At 39.5% G+C, this 20145-nt stretch overlaps 1 protein-coding gene across 1 annotated transcript in view; it reads right to left on the minus strand.

Moving 5' to 3' along the window:
• Nr6a1 (nuclear receptor subfamily 6 group A member 1) overlaps positions 1–20145 on the minus strand; it is a 210359-nt gene that overhangs the window by 14033 nt on the left and 176181 nt on the right. Inside the window, exons 4-6 of the mRNA XM_077797991.1 lie at positions 18005–18247; positions 7012–7067; positions 1227–1381 (exon numbers count right to left, since the gene is read on the minus strand). Of these exons, the coding sequence (XP_077654117.1) occupies positions 1227–1381; positions 7012–7067; positions 18005–18247 (454 nt within the window). The remainder of the gene's footprint in view (positions 1–1226; positions 1382–7011; positions 7068–18004; positions 18248–20145) is intronic.

The following is a 20145-nucleotide window of genomic DNA, read 5'->3' on the forward strand; positions in this document are numbered from 1 at the left end:
TGAAGAGGAAGACTTCATATTCATCCCTGGCTTCCCTTTTCTTAGAAAAATCTCACCACTTTCTGAACTAATTAAAAAAAAATTCTCTAGCTTTTACCTAGACATATATTCTATAATCAAGTTTGGCAAGCTACATCCTATAGACTGTGGTCTGTTTTGGTAAATGAGACTTTGTAAACTAGTAATTCAGACCTACTGGTTACATGTGGTCTATGGCTGCTTTCCCACTTTAAAGGTAAAGTTGAGTAGCTGAGACCCAGATCATTAGGGCTGAAAAGTCTGAAATACATACAGTCTTTATAATGTCTGTCAACCCCTGTCCTAAAGAAAGGTTTCTGGGGAAAAATAGACTTTCCCTGAAGCTGAAGGTTCTATTTCACACCTGACAACTAACTTAACATAGCATGCTTGAAAGAAGAGTCTCTAAATTAGTATTCCCTGACACAGCAAATTTGACTGGCTTATAAAACCTTCACTCTTTCAAGAGCTGGGGAGGCTCAGTTGGTAGAGTGCTTGCCTTGCATGCACAAGGCCCTGTGTTCAATCCCCAGCACCACAAACACACATACACACACACACACACGCACACACACACACACCAAACAAATAAAAAACAACACCTTAACTCTTTCTTAAAATTTATAAACTAAAAAACATTGATTCTTATGAGGCAATTAAAAGAAATTATAACAATTTGATTTTTTTCATGTATAGGGGATTGAACCCAGAAATACTTAACCACTGAGCCATATCCCATCCCTTTTTTATATTTTATTTAGAGACAGGGTCTCCCTGAGTTGCTTAGGGCCTAGCAACTTCCAGAGCTGCTGGGATTACAGGTGTGTGCCACCATACGGGGCCATCAATTAGACATTGTCAGTATGACTTGTTTTATTTAATGATAAAATGAGAGATTTGATCTCTAGCACATTATAAATAAATTAAGTAAATAAAGGAAAAGCACTATATTTAAACATTATTCTGCCAGGTGAAGACTTTATGGGCATATATGATTAGTCTATAGAAGAGACCACTGACATTTTTAAGGTTTTTAGCATAAAATGGGCTGGGAAACATGGCATAATCCATTCCCCTACCCCAGAGTCTGAGGGAGTAAGAGCACAATGGCTGAAAGAGCCTGGCAGGAATACTCAGCCAGAGGTTTCTTCTGTTCTACTATTTGGGTGGACCCTAGATGGAGATCCTGGGTTTGCCTTAAAGCTCACCTGGAGGACAATGTGGAGCCTGGGGAGGGCTGGTTGCTCTCTGAAGCTCTGTTCCCGGGGGAACTGTGGTCGCTGTCACCATGGTTGCTCCAGTGATTGGCTTCTTCCTCAAATTCCTGTCCAGACATGATCCTTTCGATCTCTTCTTCTGATATCTTTGACAAGGAATGAATATATGTTAGATTCAGTGCTTAAGATACCCTCTGTTTGTCCTTCAGGACTCAGAGCTTATTTAAATCTTATAGGATTCCCAGGTTCCCTCTCTTCCACCTCATACTCCAGGTCTCCCCCAATCTTATGACAGCTTGATTGCATACTGCCCAGCACCAAACACAGATCATCAGAGCCTTCCCCTTGCCCACTTAACCTGCTCTCATGCCACACAGTCTATGTGTTCCTTGACACTCCTCTTTGTCCTCGAGTCTACACTTTCCTAACTCAATGACAATCTCCTTTTAAGAGTCAGTTCAAGGGGCTGGGGTTGTAGCTCAGTGATAGAGAACTTGCCTATAAGTACTGGGTTTGATCCTCAGCACCACATTAAAAAAAATAATTATTGTGTCCATAAAAAAACATTAAAAAAGAAGTTCACCATTTCTGAGGCTGGCTTTGAACTCATGATTCTCCTATCTGAGCCTCCAGAGCCACTGGGATTACAGGTGTGGACCACTATGCCCATCTTCATCTTTACTTTTAATGTTTTTTTAGACAGGGTCTTGCTATGTTGCCCAGGTTGGTCTCAAACTCCCAGGCTCAAGCAATCTTCCTGTGCCAGCCTCCCAAGTAGCTAAGAATACAGGTGTGTGCCACTGTGCCCAAGCGTCATTGTTATTTTTATAGCACTATAGTAACATATAAAAGTATCCTCTAAAGACCTAAGGCCATGAAAGGACCTAGAAAAGAAGAAGTACTTAGTAAATGTATGTTAAACACACAGACAATGTTCCATTTATTAAATACTGCCTATGTGTGAGTAGGAAATACATTTTTTCCCCAGTAGGAGATACATTTCTAATCCTATTAAGTAAAAGAAGAAATGGCAGCTCACATAGTGAACTGACTTAAACAAAATCACACTGTATGCCTACATCTGGGCAGAGTTTGAGGAAGAGGTCAGAGTATGCAAGTATTCAGTCCAGTGCTCTAGCTACTACCATATAGAGAGTAAATACGCTTCTTCTATAAAGTCTTTCACCTAGAGTTGAGGTCTAACTGGCTACATTCATTACACAGAAGGAGATTAAGTACTAAGGAGGTGGGGCCAGATGACTTTTTATGTGTTGTTCCTATGGAAACCTGGGAGGACATTTTCTTTGAAACCTGTCTGACTCAAATCTGCATAATTCTTTGCTCCACCAGCCTCTAAGAGAACCCTGAGTTACCTCTATAAATACAGAAACATTCAGAATTGGAAGACAGCTAGCACACAGGACTTGAATAAGAAAAGGTTTAACTGATACATAAATTGAAAGGTTGGTTTGAAATCCTTTGGATTACATACTACATTGGAAGGATTTTTATTTTATTTTTTTTAATTCACTAGGAGTTGTATATAGTTTAAAAAGAAAAAAAGAAAAAAAAGAAGAAACAAAATATGTCTGTCTTTTCTCTTCAGGCATTCTCAGAACTCTACCCCCGCCCCCCCCCACCCCCGTTTTTTTTGTAGCATCAGTGATTGTGGTGAGAGCTAGACCAGAGCTTGAAGAGCCAGAAAAACTTTGGCTGGGTGAAAAGGGTCCTGGTGAAGTCAGCTTACTTCAGCTGGGGGCTGAACCTGTCTCTCTCCCTGTGCACCAATGGGATACTGGGCAATCAGTGATACACAGAATAGAAAACAGAACATATTGAGAGTGGGTTCAAATTTCCTCATTTCCTAGCTGGGTGCTATAGGGTAAGTTACTCAAGCTCTCTAAGCCTCATTCCCCTCATCTGAAAAATGAAAACAACATTATCTCCCTGTAGCTCATGGTTCTCTTACAGGATGCTAAAGCAAAGAATTACGCAGGTTTGAGTTGGATAGATTTGTGCACTGTGGGTGGGAATATAAATGGTACAGCTGCTATGAAAAACAGTATGGAGGTTCCTTAAAACCTTAAGGTTTTAAGATTCTTAAAACAGAACTACCATATGATCCAGAAACCCCACTTCTGGGTATTTGCCCAAAAGAACTGAAATCAGAATCTCCTAGAGATATCTGTACTTCCATGTTCACTGCAAAATTATTCAAAATAGCCAAGAGGTAGAAACAACCTAAATGTGCAATAATGGAGGAAAGGATAAAGAAAATGTTGTATAAACACACAAAGTCTTAAAAAAGGAAGGAGTTCCTATTATATATGCTACAAGGATGAACCTTGAGAATGTTATGCTAAATAAAATAAGCTATGGGTCAAATATTTCATGATTCTACTTTATGAGGCATCTAAAGTAGTCATATTCTTAGAAACATAAGTAGAATGGTGTTTGCCAGGGGCTGGGGGTTGGGAGCTGGGGAGCTGCTGTTAGAGTTACTGTATAGAGTTCAGTTGTGCAAGATGAAAAAGTTCTAGAGACATGCTATGTAACAATATGCATACAGTCAAGAACTGGACACTTGAAAATTTGTCAAGGTAGTTGGGTGTAGTGGCTCATGCCTGTAAATGCAGGAGGACCCCAAGTTTGAGGCTAGCTTGGGCAACACAGCAAGATCCTGTCTCAAAATAAAACAAAAAGAGCTGAATGTAATTCAATGGTAGAGTGCTTGCTTAGCATGCCTAAGCATGCCCTTGGTTCAATCCCTAGTGCTACAAAGGGAAAAAAAGTTGTCAAAGTAGAACTCATGTTATATGTTTTTGTCACTGAGCTATACTTTTTAAAAAATTTTCTTATTTTTAATCAGGATCTTGTTAAGTTGCCCAGTTGGCCTTGAGCTTGTGGTCCTCTTGCCTTAACCTCCCAAGCATTATAGGTGTGCACTACCTGTATATCTTTTACCATTAAAAAAAACAAAAACAAACAAACAAACAAAAAAACCAACAACTACTAGTCCAGATTGAAATAGATTAACTCACAAGATATGACTTGATTCAAACCCCAGCACCATTTAAAAAAAAAAAGACCCCCAGAATTGTTGTGTCTTTTTTTTTTTTTTTTTTCCGGATACCAGGGATTGAACCCAAGGATGGGCATTTGGCCACTGAGCCACATCCCTGACCTCATTTTGTATTTTATTTAGAGACAGGTTCTCACTGAGTTGTTTATCACCTCGCTATTGCTTTTTTTTTTTTTTTACCATTTCTATAATTTTTATTTATTTTTTATTTTTTTATTTTTTTTATTGGTCGTTCATAACATTACATAGTTCTTAATACATCATATTACACGGTTTGAATCAAGTGGATTATGAACTCCCGCTTTTACCCCGTATACAAATTGCTGTATCACATCAGTTACCCTTCCATTGATTGACATATTGCCTTTCTAGTGTCTGATGTATTCTGCTGTCTGTCCTATTGTCTACTATCCCCCCTCCCCTCCCCTCCCCTCCCCTCCCCTTTTCTCTCTCTACCCCTTCTACTGTAAATCATTTCTTCCATTTGTATTCTCTTGACTTACCCCTCCTTTCCTCTTATATGACATTTTGTATAACCCTGAGGATCGCCTTCCATTTCCATGCAATTTCCCTTCTCACTCCCTTTCCCTCCCACCTCTCATCCCTGTTTACTGTAAATATTCTTCTCAAGCTCTTCGTCCCTACCCTGTCCTTGTTTACACCCTTTATATCAAAGGAGTCATTTGGTATTTGTTTTTTAAAGATTGACTAGCTTCACTTAGCATAATCTGCTCTAATGCCATCCATTTCCCTCCAAATTCTATGATTTTGTCATTTTTTAATGCAGAGTAATACTCCATAGTGTATAAATGCCACATTTTTTTTATCCATTCATCTATTGAAGGGCATCTAGGCTGGTTCCACAGTCTTGCTATCGTGAATTGAGCTGCTATGAACATCGATGTAGCAGTGTCCCTGTAGCATGCTCTTGTTAGGGTTTTAGGGAATAGACCGAGAAGGGGAATAGCTGGGTCAAATGGTGGTTCCATTCCCAGCTTTCCGAGAAATCTCCATACTGCTTTCCAAATTGGCTGCACCAATTTGCAGTCCCACCAGCAATGAACAAGAGTGCCCTTTTCCCCGCATCCTCTCCAGCACTTATTGTTGTTTGACTTCCTAATGGCTGCCAGTCTTACTGGAGTGAGATGGTATCTTAGGGTAGTTTTGATTTGCATTTCTCTGACTGCTTCGCTATTGCTTTTGAACTTATGATCCTCCCATCTCATCCTCCTGAGCTGCTGGGATTATAGGCATGCACCACTGTGCCTGGCTTGGGGATCTTATATGGACACACAAACACATACACCCTGATTGAGTACATACTGTGTACCTAGTTCATGTAATAGGAAATCTCCCATACATAAGTGTGTAACTGACTTTCTTCATTTGTTCACATTTAATTGGAGAAATACCATCAATTAATTATCTCTTGAATCTGTTCCCTCCTCTCAAAATGCACTGTCATTACTCTACTGCAAACTATTACCTATATGTCTTGGAGTGGACTTCTGTAAAACCCTTTTCACTGCTTTCTCTTTCTTAGTTTTATTTACTCTAGTTCCATTCCTCACAAACCGGAAATTTCCACCGTTAGAATGATTTTTCTAGAGCGCTTACCTAGCATGTATAAGGCTCTGGGTTCAATCACTAGTACTGCCAAACAAACAAATGAAAAAATTTTTTTTTTTCTAAAATGAGAATCTGAGTACGCCCCACTCACCCACATTTAAACTCTTTTAGTAGCTTGCTCTTGGCTCACACCAAAAATTCTTAGTTCATACAGTCAAAGACAAAGGCCACTTTTTAAAGAACTGACTCCAAATTCAAGTAATCTGCCTTATCTCCTGCCACTCTATTACATGAGCTGAATGCTATAGCCTCACTGAACAAATTCTTTGTCATTCCTTAAAACATTCATCTTTGGGTCTTTTCACAGTCTAGGACAAATTAAAAACGTTTAGCTTCCCACCCTTCCCCAACACAGCTAATTCTTCCTCCTCTTTCAAGACTGAGTTCAAATTTGCCTTCTCAAGGAAGCTTTCCCTGAGTGCCTCCAGTCTCAACCAAGGTTCCAGCCCAAAGGAAAGAGAAGCCCTGCCCTGGGCTGGATCATTAGGCCCATGGAGTGAAGGGGGCATTCTCTGTTAAATCTTATGATACTATGTTGTCTGTTTACATCTCTGTCTCTCCCATTAAACAGAGTTCATAGTATAGATCCTGACAGGGAGCAGGGGATGTATCTCAGTGGTAGCATGCTTGCCTAGCATGTATAAGACTATGTATTTGATCCCTAGCTTCAATAAAAGTGGGGGGGAAACCCCAAAACCCACCAACTTGGCAAAGCAGGAACTTAGCAAATGTTTGTGGGATTGAAAGCAGTATTACTGGGGCTGGGGATGTGGCTCAAGAGGTAGCGCGCTCGCCTGGCATGCGTGCGGCCCGGGTTCGATCCTCAGCACCACATACAAACAAAGATGTTGTGTCCGCCAATAACTAATAAATAAATAAATATTTTTTTAAAAAAAGAAAGCAGTATTACTCTATTAATAAGGTAATGAACATTCTGCTGATAATCTTTAGATGAAATGAACAGCAAAGTATCTTGCAAATGAGAGGTCTAAAGTGAGCAGCTACAGGAGCATATGGAGCCCAGGCCTTCTAGGACAAAACAAGAGAGTAGGGCCTAGAACTCACCTGGACTGGCCCAATGCTCTTATTCCGGCCTCCAGGCATGCCATCTTCTCTGATAGCTGGAAGGAAACATAAGTTAAAGTAGTCAGAAGCATGCTCACAAGTCTAAACTTAAAAAGAGAATTTACATGGCCCAAAGTAGCAAGGTAGTAATTGGTGAAGCCAAGATTAAAACACAGATGTTTTTGGACCCAAAGCACATACTCTTTTCTGTTCTTGTAGGCAACCTTATAGGCAGGGGATACTTTGGGGCCCCCAGGACACCAGGAACATACTGCATACACTGAATACAGTCTAACAAAGTAAGAGCATTGTTAATTAGTCCACAGTTACATAAATCCCACCAGGATAATGCATCTTATGGCTTTGGTAAATTCCAGGTGAGAGACAGAGAACAGTTTGTTTGCTCATTTATTCTTCATACCAGGGATTGAACCCAGGGGCAATTAACCACTGAGTCACATCCCCAATCCTTTTTTGTATTTTACTTACAGACAGGATTTCAATAAATTGTTGAGGCTGGCTTTGAACTCACAATCCTCCTGCCTCAGCCTCTAAAGCTGCTAGGATTATAGGCCTGAACCACCAAACCTGGCTGAGAATATTTATATTTTTAAATAAAATATTTTTTATTCCTAACCTAAGTTTAGGTCTGGTAGGATCAGGAAAACAGATTTTTTTTTTAATAGAATTGGAATTTTTTCGGCTGGGGATGTGGCTCAAGCGGTAGCGCGCTCGCCTGGCATGCGTGCAGCCTGAGTTCGATCCTCAGCACCACATACAAAGATGTTGTGTCCGACGAGAACTGAAAAATAAATATTAAAAAATTAAAAAAAAAAAATTGGAATTTTGAACTCACTGGCACAAAGGCAAGTAAGTAGTTGTAGGAGCTTGCTTAGCATTTTCCAACTATACAAAACATCCTTTAAATAGTACTGGCCACACTAAGAACAACTACTGCTAGTACTATTGTCATCAGTGTTAATGAACCACTTAAAATGGGGACACATGGGGCTGGGGATGTGGCTCAAGCAGTAGCGCGCTTGCCTGGCATGTGTGCGGCTTGGGTTTGATCCTCAGCACCACATACAAACAAAGATATTGTGTCCGCCGAAAACTAAAAAATAAATATTAAAATTCTCTCTCTCTCTCTCTCTCTCTCTCTCTCTAAAAAAAAAATGGGGACACACAAAGGAAGGCCTGATTAGAAATTAAAGTAGGACCCTGATTGTTAGGCAAAGCTTTCTAGAAAAGACAACTTCTGAACTAAGTCTTAAAAGATGAGAAGGATTTAGGCAAGCAGGAAAAGTGTGCTCCAGGTTGACTGAACAGAGTATAGAAAAGCTTCAAGTCAAGCCAGGCATGGTGGTGTAAGCTTATAATCCTAGTGGCTTGGGAGGCTGAGGTAGGAGGATCCAGAGTTCAAAACCAGCCTCAGCAAAAGCGAGGTACTACGCAACTCAGTGAGATCCTGTCTCTAAATAAAATACAAAAATAGGGCTGGGTACATGGCTTAGTGATTGAGTGCCCCTGAATTAAATCCTCAGTACCTCACCCACCACCAAAAAAAGGGAAAAGCTTTAAGTCAAAACTAAGAATGGACTGCTCTTTCTAGGAACTTCCAGGTGGTTAGATCTGGATAAGACACTGGAGGGGTGAAGGTGGTATGTGAAGGAAAAGTAGCAAAATAAGGATGGAGAGGCCAAGAGAGGCCGGGTCATCAAGAGCCTAGAATGTCAGGTTAAGGATAAAATGGACTTCAGCTGAGGAGCCTGGGGACAGGCAGAGATGCAAGGGAGTGATGTGGTCACACTGGTATTTTTGAAAAATCTTTGTGATGATCACTGTCTTAGGTGGCTTTAAAGAGGTAATGCTAATGACAGAGGATATACTAATGCCATTATGTGAGAGCAAGCTTTGCCATAATACATTTGCAACAAAAACAAACAAAAAAGCACATAAGGAATCTAGGAAGTCCTTGGGGAAAGACTGATTGCCGCAAATGGTGAGGGCTGTAAACACAACACTCAGTTTCTGATGGAAAGTTCATTTTCCTTAAAGTAGACATCATCCTTGATGTCCTCAGATTTTACATTTCAGAATTAGACAAGTTTGGGTCCAAATCCTGTTTCTGCCCAATCTTTGTAATTACAAATTTCTTTACCCCTCTGAAGCTCAGTTTACTGAAGAGTAAAGAGGGGATACTAGTACTTGTCATGTTACATAAAATAGTACAGTTAAAATAAGCACAAAATAGTGGTAATGACTCTCCCTCTCCCCAGACTTTTTTCTCTGAACAAAGGAGATAAGCAAACCAAGATTCCTTTTTTAAAAAAAAAAATATTTATTTTTTAGTTACAGGAAGACACACAATATCTTCACTTTATTTTTATGTGGTGCTGAGGATCGAACCCAGTGCCTCAGGAGTGGTAGGCGAGAACTCTACCTCTGATCCACAACCCCAGGCCCTGTTTTTTATTTATTTTTTAATATTATTTTTAGTTGATAGACCTTTTATTTTATTTATTTATATGCAGTGCTAAGAATCGAACCCAGTGCCAGTGCCCACACATGCCAGGCAAGTGCGCTATTGCTGAGCCCCAGCCCCAGCCCCCAAGGTTCCATTCTTTACCTTGTAAAATCTTAATATCTTCATCTGCAAAACCAAGGCAATAAAGTCAGCTTTACAAGTCTGCTGTGAATATGGAGTAAGAAACATACATGGTCTATATTGTTAGACATATGCTAGCTGTTGCCTGGGAGCTCGCTTTAGACGTAATTTCGAGTTCTACGAATCCTTAAAATTCCTTCTCTGCTATGCCAGGGTCAATGATAACTTTAGTCACTTCTTATACTGACATGTCACATGTCTATCAGCTTACAGCTATAAATCAAAGACCTAACTCTGAATGGTGCAACGCTGAATATCTCTTAAAAGACATCTCACACTCACTGTCCTGGAGGTTGAGGAAGAAACTCAATATGCTTAACTTTTATTTTGTTTAAAGGACCACAGATCCTAAAGTCTTATATCTTGCCATTTCTTATTCTAAAACTAGAAAGTTTATGTCCTCCCTAAACCCCAACTGAAACAAGGAAAATTCACATATGATGGACATGTGCTATGTATTAGGTACTAAAACTCATGAGGAGAATATTAGCATTGCTTCCACTAAAGAGCTCAATGTAAGGCCCAAAGAAATGAAGAATTTTCTTCAAGGAGAGAGATAGAAAATAAACATCAGAATCAATGTTGAAACGCAGACTATAAAACTCTAAGACCAGTCTTCTTTCCATTACCATTATTTCATATAACATTTATGTGTCATACTTCTATGTGGTGCATAAACTCTTTTATTCTAATGTGTATTTAAAATACTGATTTTTTTCATTCAACTTTTATTTTTTTAAAGTGTATTTAAAGGAGAAGATAAGGTAAAGATGATAAAATTCATCAAAATGGCATTCAGAAACCTGAAGCATGGGAAAAAAATTCAATGTGCCATAATGCCTCTGTTAAAACAAAACCCTGCATTATATTACAGCTCATAGTTGTGTATATGTTATTTCATTTGATCATCACAACCACCTTGGAAGGTACACATTTGTACTATTATCTATGTCTTTTAGAGATGAGGAAGTAGAGCTCGGTGAGGTAGAGACTTACTCTAAATTACTCATAAAGAACTGACAGAGCTGAAATTTCAGTTAAGATTTTGGCAACCAACCAAACCCAGAAACCAGAAATGTGACACAAAACATCCAATCCCTGCTCAAAACCTGTTGGTGGCTTTCTCTGGTGTAGGGGCTAAAAGCCTAAGTTCCTCAGCGTGGCATTCAAGACTGTCTGTGATCTGGTTCCTATGGGGCTCTTCATCCTCACCTCTGGCCATAAATGCTACTCCCTTGCTGCAGAAAACTATTTGTTAGTCCTTGAGGATGCCATGCTGTTTTCCACAGCTGTACCTCTACCATATGTTGCCTCTGCTTAGAAAAAACCTTTACAGTGGAGAAGTCTGGCAAAACCACTTTACCCAAGACATCACCTTTACCAAATGATTCAGGTCGGCAGCACCAATAATGGTACAAACTCACAACCACATCCTCTTAATATGATGACCTTAGAGGAATGCAACATTGTTTCTGTGAATTTTCACTCAAAATGTATAACCTAAATCTTACCATGAGGCAACTGACAAACCCAAATTGAGAAATATTCTTCAATAAATTACCTATTTGCTTCAAAGTAAAAAATGTTATTCAGGACAAAATATAAGGAACTATTTCTGACTAGAGAAGACTAAAGATAAACAAATGTCTTCAATGATCCTGGATCGCTGGCTCTAGATCAGTAAAATCACAATTGCTATAAAGGACATTAGGATAATTGGTGAAAATTGAATAAGGTCTGCTAATTAGAAAAAGTATCATGTTAAATTCCCTGATTTTAAGGACATAGTGAAGTTCTAATGTTGCAAATTTTCTGTAAGTTTGAAATCATTTCCAAATAAAACACGAAAACCAAGTTTAAAGGTATTTTAAAAGTCCTTTAGCCCAGGTGTGGTGGTGCACACTTATAATCCCAGCGACTGGGGAGGCCGAAGCAGGAGAATCACAAGTTTGAGGCCCGCCTCAGCAATTTAGCGAGGTCCTAAGAAACTCAGTGAGGTTTCAAAATAACCTGTCTCAAAATAAAAAATCAAAAGGGCTAGGGATGTGGCTTAGTGGTTAAGTGCCCCTGGGAACAATCCCCTGGTTTGAAGGAATCAATGTTTCAGCTCCTTACAAACTTAAAGGTCTTTTTTCCCCTTAAAGTTTGTAAGGAGTTGAAACTTTGATTCCTTTAAGAAGCTGCTCAAATGTTATCTGTCCTTGAGATTTCTCAATGCTCCATTCAGGCCTCTGTACTGTGTCCTGGCACTTTTTCTCCTGATACAATGATATGCCAATGCCAGAGAAGCGCTGTCTTACAATGCATCCAGAAAATATCACCTCCTCTAGGCAACTGTCCTTAACCTTTTTCTTCTGAACCATTACTATAATTAGCAAGTTATAAAACCACAAAATTAAGAATCTTTTTTTTTTTAAATTGGGGATTGAATCCAGGGGATTAGACCATTGAGTTATACCCTTTTTACTTTTTGAGATAGTGTCTCCCTAAATTGCCCAAGCTAGTCTGGAACTTGTCATCCTTTTGCTTCGTTCTTCGGTCTCCTGAGTAGCTGGGACTACAGGTGTATGCCACCACATTCAGTGAGGCATGTTTTACATTAATTACTTAACTGACATGGATTCCCCCCAGGAGGCCCAATGCATCTTCCTCTCTCTTCTGACATTTCCCCTCTTGCTGTGGCCCTCCATCAATTCATCTAATTAGGAAGCATCCTATCATTACTGGGTTATCTGCTTAGGGGCACTGAAAAGCAGGACTTGGTCATGGTCCTCACAGGTCTCATTGTCTAATGATGGGGAAACAGACAAGTGAATAGATAAAGACAATGCAAGGTAATTGGGGCTACAGTGGAGGGCATATCAGGGGCTATGGGAAAAAAGGAGGGTCATTGGTGTGGGGGGAATGTGTGTGCCAGAGAAGACTTCTAGAGAATGTTACAGATAAAAGTTGAGCCTTGAAAGAAAAGTATATAATATACAGTGAGGTGAAGAAGAAGGGGTAGGATATTCCAGGAAGATGAAACCATATCTGCAAAGCCCTTGAAATATGAAGTTTTTGGAGACCTGGATTGGAATGCAGATTGTGATGGGGAGCAGCAGACAGAAAAGGGAAAGGATGAAGTAGCTGATGCCAGAGTCAGAGGGGCCCTGAAAATAATTTTGAGAGTTGGATGTGGTGGCACACGCCTGTAATCCCAGTGACTCGGGAGGCTAAGGCAGAAGGATTGCAAGTTTGAAGTCAGCCTCAGCAACTTAATGAGGCTCTAAGTAACTTAGGGAGACCCTGTCTCAAAATAACAAATAATAAGGGTTAGGCATATGGTTCAGTGGTTAAGCACCCCCGGGTTCCATCTCTGGTACTAAAAAAACAAAAACAAAAATAATAAAAACAACAAAAAAGGAAAACCTTTTTGAGGAGACTGACTTTATCCTAAAGATTGCAATTTGGGTGAGGGGTATATGTGGGGGGCGGGTGATGAGGAGGAGGAGTACTGGGCCAGTCATGGGCTGGACAAAGTCAGAGGGGATCAGCCTCCACTCATTATCCTCCTTTAGATTTTACTCACTACCTTAATAATTAATTTCCTGACCAGCCAACTTCAAGGTCTGAAAGATATTTAGTTCTCTATCTAAAGATGGGGAACAACAGAGGGCTGCTCATACACGGTCCCAGCCACAATCGGCAGTTGCATTTTTAAGTTACTTCTTAAAATTTTGAGGTAAAGTCAGACTTACAGAAGAGTTGTGAAAATAGTATGGAGAGTTTCCATGTTCTCTATACCTACCTTTTTCTTTCTTTTTACACTATATATCCCATAGACTATAGACTATTAAAACTAAGAAATAAATTTTGGAAAAATATTATTAACCAAAAAGCAGTAAAGACTATATGTGGGTTCCTACAGTGGTTCCACAGATGTCCTTTTTTGTTCAATCACAGATGGCACACTGTATTTAGTAGCAATTTCTCCGTAGTTTTCCCAAATCTGTGATAGTCCTTCTGCCTTTCCTTGATGTTTGAGACCTTGACACTTTTCAAGAATATGCTATAGAATGTCAGTTATTTGGAAGACTGTCCCTCAATATGGGCTTGTCTGTTTTCTGGAGATTGGACTGAGAATGAAATTAGCTTTCTGTGTGTATATACCTATGCCCTTCTCAATGTATCACATCAGGTGTAAAATAATGTCAGTATGTTTTACTGGTTATTTTAACCTTGACTTCTTGGCTAAAGTACAATTCTCTATGGAAAATATTTTCCCCTTTGTAATTACTGAATATTATCAGACTATACAAATATTCTGTTTTTGTTTAAACTGATGTCACTTATGTTGGACCTATCAGTTCATCTTGTCTGCAGCAGTTAATACTATGGTGCTTTAACAGTGTTCCTTCATGCCTTCAACATTTATCAACTGGAATTCTCTTACAAGGAAAAGTTGTCCCTTCACTTTACTGACTTAGGTATTTCTTTCAGCATGAACTCATGGATATTTATTTTATTCCTTGGGTTAAAAGCTAATTCTAGGCCGGGCATGGTGGCATCTGCTTATAAACCCAGAAACTGGGGAGGTTGAGGCAAGAGGATCAAAAGTTCAAAGCCAGCCTCAGCAACTCAGCAAGGCCCCTAAGCAACTTAGTGAGACCCTGTCTCTAAATAAAATATAGAAAGGGCTGGGGATGTGGCTCAGTGGTTAAACGCCCCTGATTCAATCCCTGATACCAAAAAAACACAATACAACAAAACAGAACAAATAAAAAAATACTAGAATTATTTTGTTGCCTAAATTGTTCCAATTTTGACCACTGGATGCACTTTCAGGCTGGGCTCTGTGTCCTTTTGACATGCTGCTGCTGCCCACCCCATCTCTCCATTTCTTCTTCTTTTTCCTAAATTTTTTGCACCACAAGATACTCCAGGTTCATTTGATATTTTCCCTGTCCCAGATCTAGAATCAACCAGTCCTGACTCCTTTTACTGGTATTTAGAAACCAAGATCTGGGGCTAGGTATGCTCATTGCAACTGGGGTATAACTGCTCCTAGCCCCTTCTAGTGTCTAGAGCTTGGAAATACATATAGATATACTAAGTCATGTATCCTCACACATCTGCTTTTTATTTTTTCCACCCTCCTTTCCGCTATCTAAACATGAGTCCATTCTGATACCACTGATTCCAATTAGCACCTGAGGTTTTATCCTGATCTTTCCTGATTGATTGTGATACTGGGGATTAAACCCAAGGGCACTCTTACCACTGAGTTACACCCTCAGCCCTTTTTACTTTATATTTTGAGACAGGATTTTGCTAAATTGTTGAGGCTGGCTTCAAACATGCTTCAGCCACCCAAGTTGCTGGGATTACAGGTGTGTACCACTGTGCCAGGCACCATTCTTGACTTATCTTCTCTGATATGCAAAACCTGACTCTTATCACCTACAATATATTATTTCACAAAATACAATTAAAGTAGGAACAAAATTCCTAACATATAACCTTGAGAGAAATAAATTTTACAAACTAGAGTGCTTTGTACACAATTCTTTGTGTCTTTTGCCTTACAATATACAGTCAAAACACTGTTTTCCAAGGTCAGCTCCTTTCTTCTCTATGCCCTTCAGTGTGGTTATGTGACTTGTTATAATACCAGTTAGATTCATTCACTGCCATAGTGCATATTCCAGTTCTCAGTTCCCTGCCCCCAAACCTATCACATACTGGTTGATTAAAATAATTGTAACATCCAGTAGAATTCACTTTTTGTGTGGTGTATAGTTCTATGAATTTTGACAAATGTATATATTTATCAGCTACCATAGTTTTATACAGATTATTTCTTACCTTCAAAATATGACAACTAATTTTAATTCTGCTTTCTCAGCACCAACCAGAAGGTGGCAGGGTTTGTCTCTGAGAGGCAGTGTTCACCAGGCAAGGGGGCCTGGCCTGCTCTACATGCAAATAAATGGACAACTCTCTATCCCTCATACTCCACATTTAATCTCCAGTTATGCTTAAGGGAAGTTACAAGTTTTTTCTTCCCTAAAATAGGTGAGTTTGGCTGGAAGTCTCAGAATTTCACAATCTAACTGAATAAAGCAGATGATTGATCAGAGAATAAGAAGGTATCCCACAATTATTCTTTGATAAAATATTCACATGGAAGGCAAGAAAGGGTAATGAGAAAAGCAGAGGAAAAAATCAAATCAGGGTGAGGGCAGGAAGACGACTATAGACTCTCCAAGACAGTACTGGTTTGGTACTGGTGGCTGGGAAAGGTTTTCATAAGAGGAAAGTGACAGTGGGCAGGGAAAGGATTTCTAGATAAAGGAAGAGGCTGAGCACAGGCAAAATGGTTTAAATCATCCCAGAGGCAGTGTTCTGGAAAGAAAGGTTAGAAAGATAGGCAGGGACCATCAAACTTAGCAACACTTCAAATGTCCTACCGTGGCATTTGTTTAGCATTCAGTAAACATGATATTCTAACACACACATAGCTATGTCACAGACATATGAAGCACTTAGTTGTCCATGTGATAATGTATAAGCTCTGATTGACTAACAACAAATTTTAATTTAGAAATTATTGTCGTCATAACCATCCCTAAACTAACTACTGCCAAGTAGTTTTATCTCCCTAAATTACATTTATAAAGTGGAATAATAGTCAATAAAAGGGTTATTATGTGTATTCAATGGTATAATGCATGGAAAGTACAAGAGTTTCTGGTACATGTGAGTGCTCAATAGTATTATGAATAAATTACAAACCACCAAAATTTATCTAAATGCTCTCTCATATCTCCCTTAACCTTTTTTCCTAATAAGTAAGTTTTTAAAAGATCCTTTTTTTAATATAGAATTATTTTTTAATATGTCAGTGGATATTTATTTATTAATATGCGGTGCTGAAAATTGAACTCATTGCCTCACACAAGCTAGGCAAATGCTCTACCACTGAGCTACAGCCCCAGCCCCTTAAAAAGATCCTTCTTATCCCTCACATAGTAGAATCAGTCTAAAGGACACCTGGTGACCAGGGAGGGATATGGCTCAATGACAGAGCATCTGACTGGTATATGTGAGACTCTGGGTTTAATTCCTAGCACTACCCGCCCTCCAACCCCTGAAAAAAAAAAAGTACATCTGGATGCCTACATTCATTAATGCTACAAAACCAACTTGAATAGTTCACCAAATCTAACTCCTCTATTCTCATGTACTGCTGCTATGAACCTCTAATATGATGCTGTGTTTTTCACATACATTATCATATTCAGTCCTCTACAGAACTCTGAAAGGTATTCACATATCACTTCAAAGGCAAGATCATATAAAATATCAGAGACATAAAGTAAACTTGTTAAGTCTACAGGGTGGTCTGCTTCTAGAGCCTCCTTTCTACTGAATGACAGTGTCCTCCTCTATTCATAATCTAGTGTTCTGGCACTGGCCCTTCTCTTAACCACATCCAGGTTTTCTGTGCCAATAGCTCACAAATTTCTTGGTGTCCTGAGGTACTTCAAACTGGGCACTGCCAAGGTGAACATTTTGCTCCATTCTGCCCTTTGGCCTGACTTTTTTTTTTCCTGGTAGGACCATTATTCTTAATCCAAATCCTCAACTTTAACTTCTGACATTGCCTAAAAGTATGTCACCAACTCCTATTGGGTGAGTTTCTTCCATAACTCCAACTTCCATCTGTGCCACTTTGTTCTCTACACCATCCTTCTGGGCTCTTCTAAAAACTTTCTGGGTAGTTTTTCTATTTCTCCTACCCCAATCCATTCTTCAAAGCTTCCCTTTAATAATTAATCTTAGTAGATTAATTAATTTCCTAATGGCTCTTAGGAAACTTCCCAATAAACCACAAACTCTTCATCAACCTAGATACAGATTTTTGAACACATCCAGCCTCTGAATATATCACAGTTTTAGTAAACAAAATTATACCACATTCACAAGACCGCCTGTCTCATACATGACTTAACCATCTAAATTCCTACTTTATATTATCATCATTCTTTGAAAAACTAGGGGAGTATATTAATCCCAGTCAGGATCTAATTGTTAACTGGGGTCTTACCATACAGGGCCTATGCATTAGCTGCCACAGAATCCTTAACATCTTATGTCTTTCCTCTCACCTAAACTGGGAGGTTCCCATATGCAGGAGATATATTTTTGAGTTATGAGCATACAAGGTAAGACCTGATGTATAGTGCAGGCTTGGGAAATTAATAACTCTAAAATATAATAGCTGATACTAAAGGTACAAGATGGGTGAAGGGTGGGCAGTTAGGAGCACTGAGTACCACTCACCCTTCCGGTTCATCCCCATCTGGAGGCATTTGAGTAGGCGGCAGTATTGGCACCTGTTTCTCTGTTTCCGAGACATGACACAGTTCTTGTCACGACTGCATCGATATACCCGTTTGTTACAAATGCTCCGCTTGAAGAACCCTTTGCAGCCCTCACAGGAGATGATCCCATAGTGCAAGCCTGTAGCACGGTCCCCACAAATAAGACAGGTTCGTTGTTCGGCCCGATCATCTGGAACAGAAACTAATAAACATGTTCAAGTTAGAGTACAGTGGAAATAATGGCTTTAAGGCCACAGTTCCTAAAAGAAGCATCCTTGCTCTGGAAAGATCAAGACCACCACCATCTTCAGACTAACTGGTATACAGGTGGCATCTCTGGAACCTTTGCCACAGGAACAGACTCCTGTATCTACCTGCAGATATCACAGACACTGCTTATCTGGCGGGGGGGGGGGGGGGACGACAAAAAAAAAAAAAACCTCATAAACTCCCCAGGAGTTTCATTATCACTTGGATCAATATCCAAGTCAGAAACCTAGGAAAAATCTTTGACTTCTCCCCTCTCCCTTCTTCATCCACAGCCCATCAATACTACCTGTTAGGAAGGTGGCAAGGATTACTGATAATATATTTAAGTGCCTAGCACATGGTATACGTTAGTATACATCCAATAAATAGTAAATGTTATTTTTTACAAGTGAAGAAGTTTAAACCATGCCCAGAGTAGCTAGCCAGCCAGACACAGAAAACAGGTATTTTTATCCACATTTTTTTTTTTACTGATGCATTATACTTGTACATAATGGAGGAATTTGTTGTTATATATTCCTATACGCACACAATGTAATAATATAATTTAGCCAATATCATTCCCTAGCACGCTCCCCATTCCCCTTTCCTTCCCTTCCTCCCACTCCCTGTTCCCTTTCTTTTCTTTTATTCTACTGATCCCCCCAACCTTTCTTTTCCTTTTTCCTCTTTAGCTCCCACATGAGAGAAAACACATATAATTCTTGATCTTCTGAGTTTGGCTTATTTTGCTTAACACAATGTTCTCAAGTTCCAACCACTGTGTGTGTGTGGTACTGGGGATTGAACCCAAGGCCTGTGCATTCGAGGCAAGCACTCTAACAACTGAGCTATATCCCCAGCCCAAGTTCCATCCATTTTTCTGCAAATAATAATTTCATTCTTCTTTATAGCTGAATAATACTCCACTGTGTATATATACCACAGAGAAAACAGATATTTATTGAGCAACTATTCTATTTCAGGCACTCTTCTAAGGCATGAATGCTGCTGTGGACAAAAATCCCTGAAAGGGCTGGACATGCAGCTTAGTGGGAGAGTACTTTCCTAGCATGTACTATGCCCTGGCACTGCCACACACACACACACACACACACACACACACACACACACACAGAGAGAGAGAGAGAGAGAGAGAGAGAGAGAGAGAGAGAGAGATTCGAGTGTCAGTCCCTGGTAGGATTTACATTCCAGAGGAACATCTATTCTGCGTCCAGGCCCTATCCTAGGATATAAATAAATCAGCATGCTCCCTGCAGCCGAGGAATTCATTGATTTGCAGCAAACAAGTTAGGACGAGGGGAAGTTAGGAAGTTAGGAAGAGGAAGACTATTCTTCTTCCTCTTTCTTCTCAAGAAAAGTCCAAAAAAGATCTTCATCAGAGGCCAAGTCAGAAAACCAGACACTTGAACCACATTCCTAAGTAAGAGGCAAGATACAATAGCTGAGGACATCGTTATACTTTGAAAAAGAGTCCTTACAATTAAAACCTAATTGAACCCTAGCTCTGATTTAGAGCCTAATTTGAACCTAATATGAACCACCAACTGGGTAAACTGGGCAAAATTAATACTTTGCCTAGGTATTATTTCCTCTGTCTGCAAAATAAGGACTATAATGGTATCTATATCCCATGGATAAAGAACTCATCTCAGTGCTTAGCTACAATAGTCATTTAGTAAGTGTTATTATTGTCATTATTTTTATTATCCTAACAGGTATAGACATAATGCTACTCCTCTCAAGAAAAGCATTTGAAGGTAATTTTAAAGAAAGGAGGGTCATGGCGACATACATAAGAAGGATATAGAGAAAGAGGAAGCTTGTATT

The sequence above is a fragment of the Urocitellus parryii genome, chromosome 4 (assembly GCF_045843805.1).
Source record: "Urocitellus parryii isolate mUroPar1 chromosome 4, mUroPar1.hap1, whole genome shotgun sequence".
NCBI classification, from domain to species: domain Eukaryota; kingdom Metazoa; phylum Chordata; class Mammalia; order Rodentia; family Sciuridae; genus Urocitellus; species Urocitellus parryii.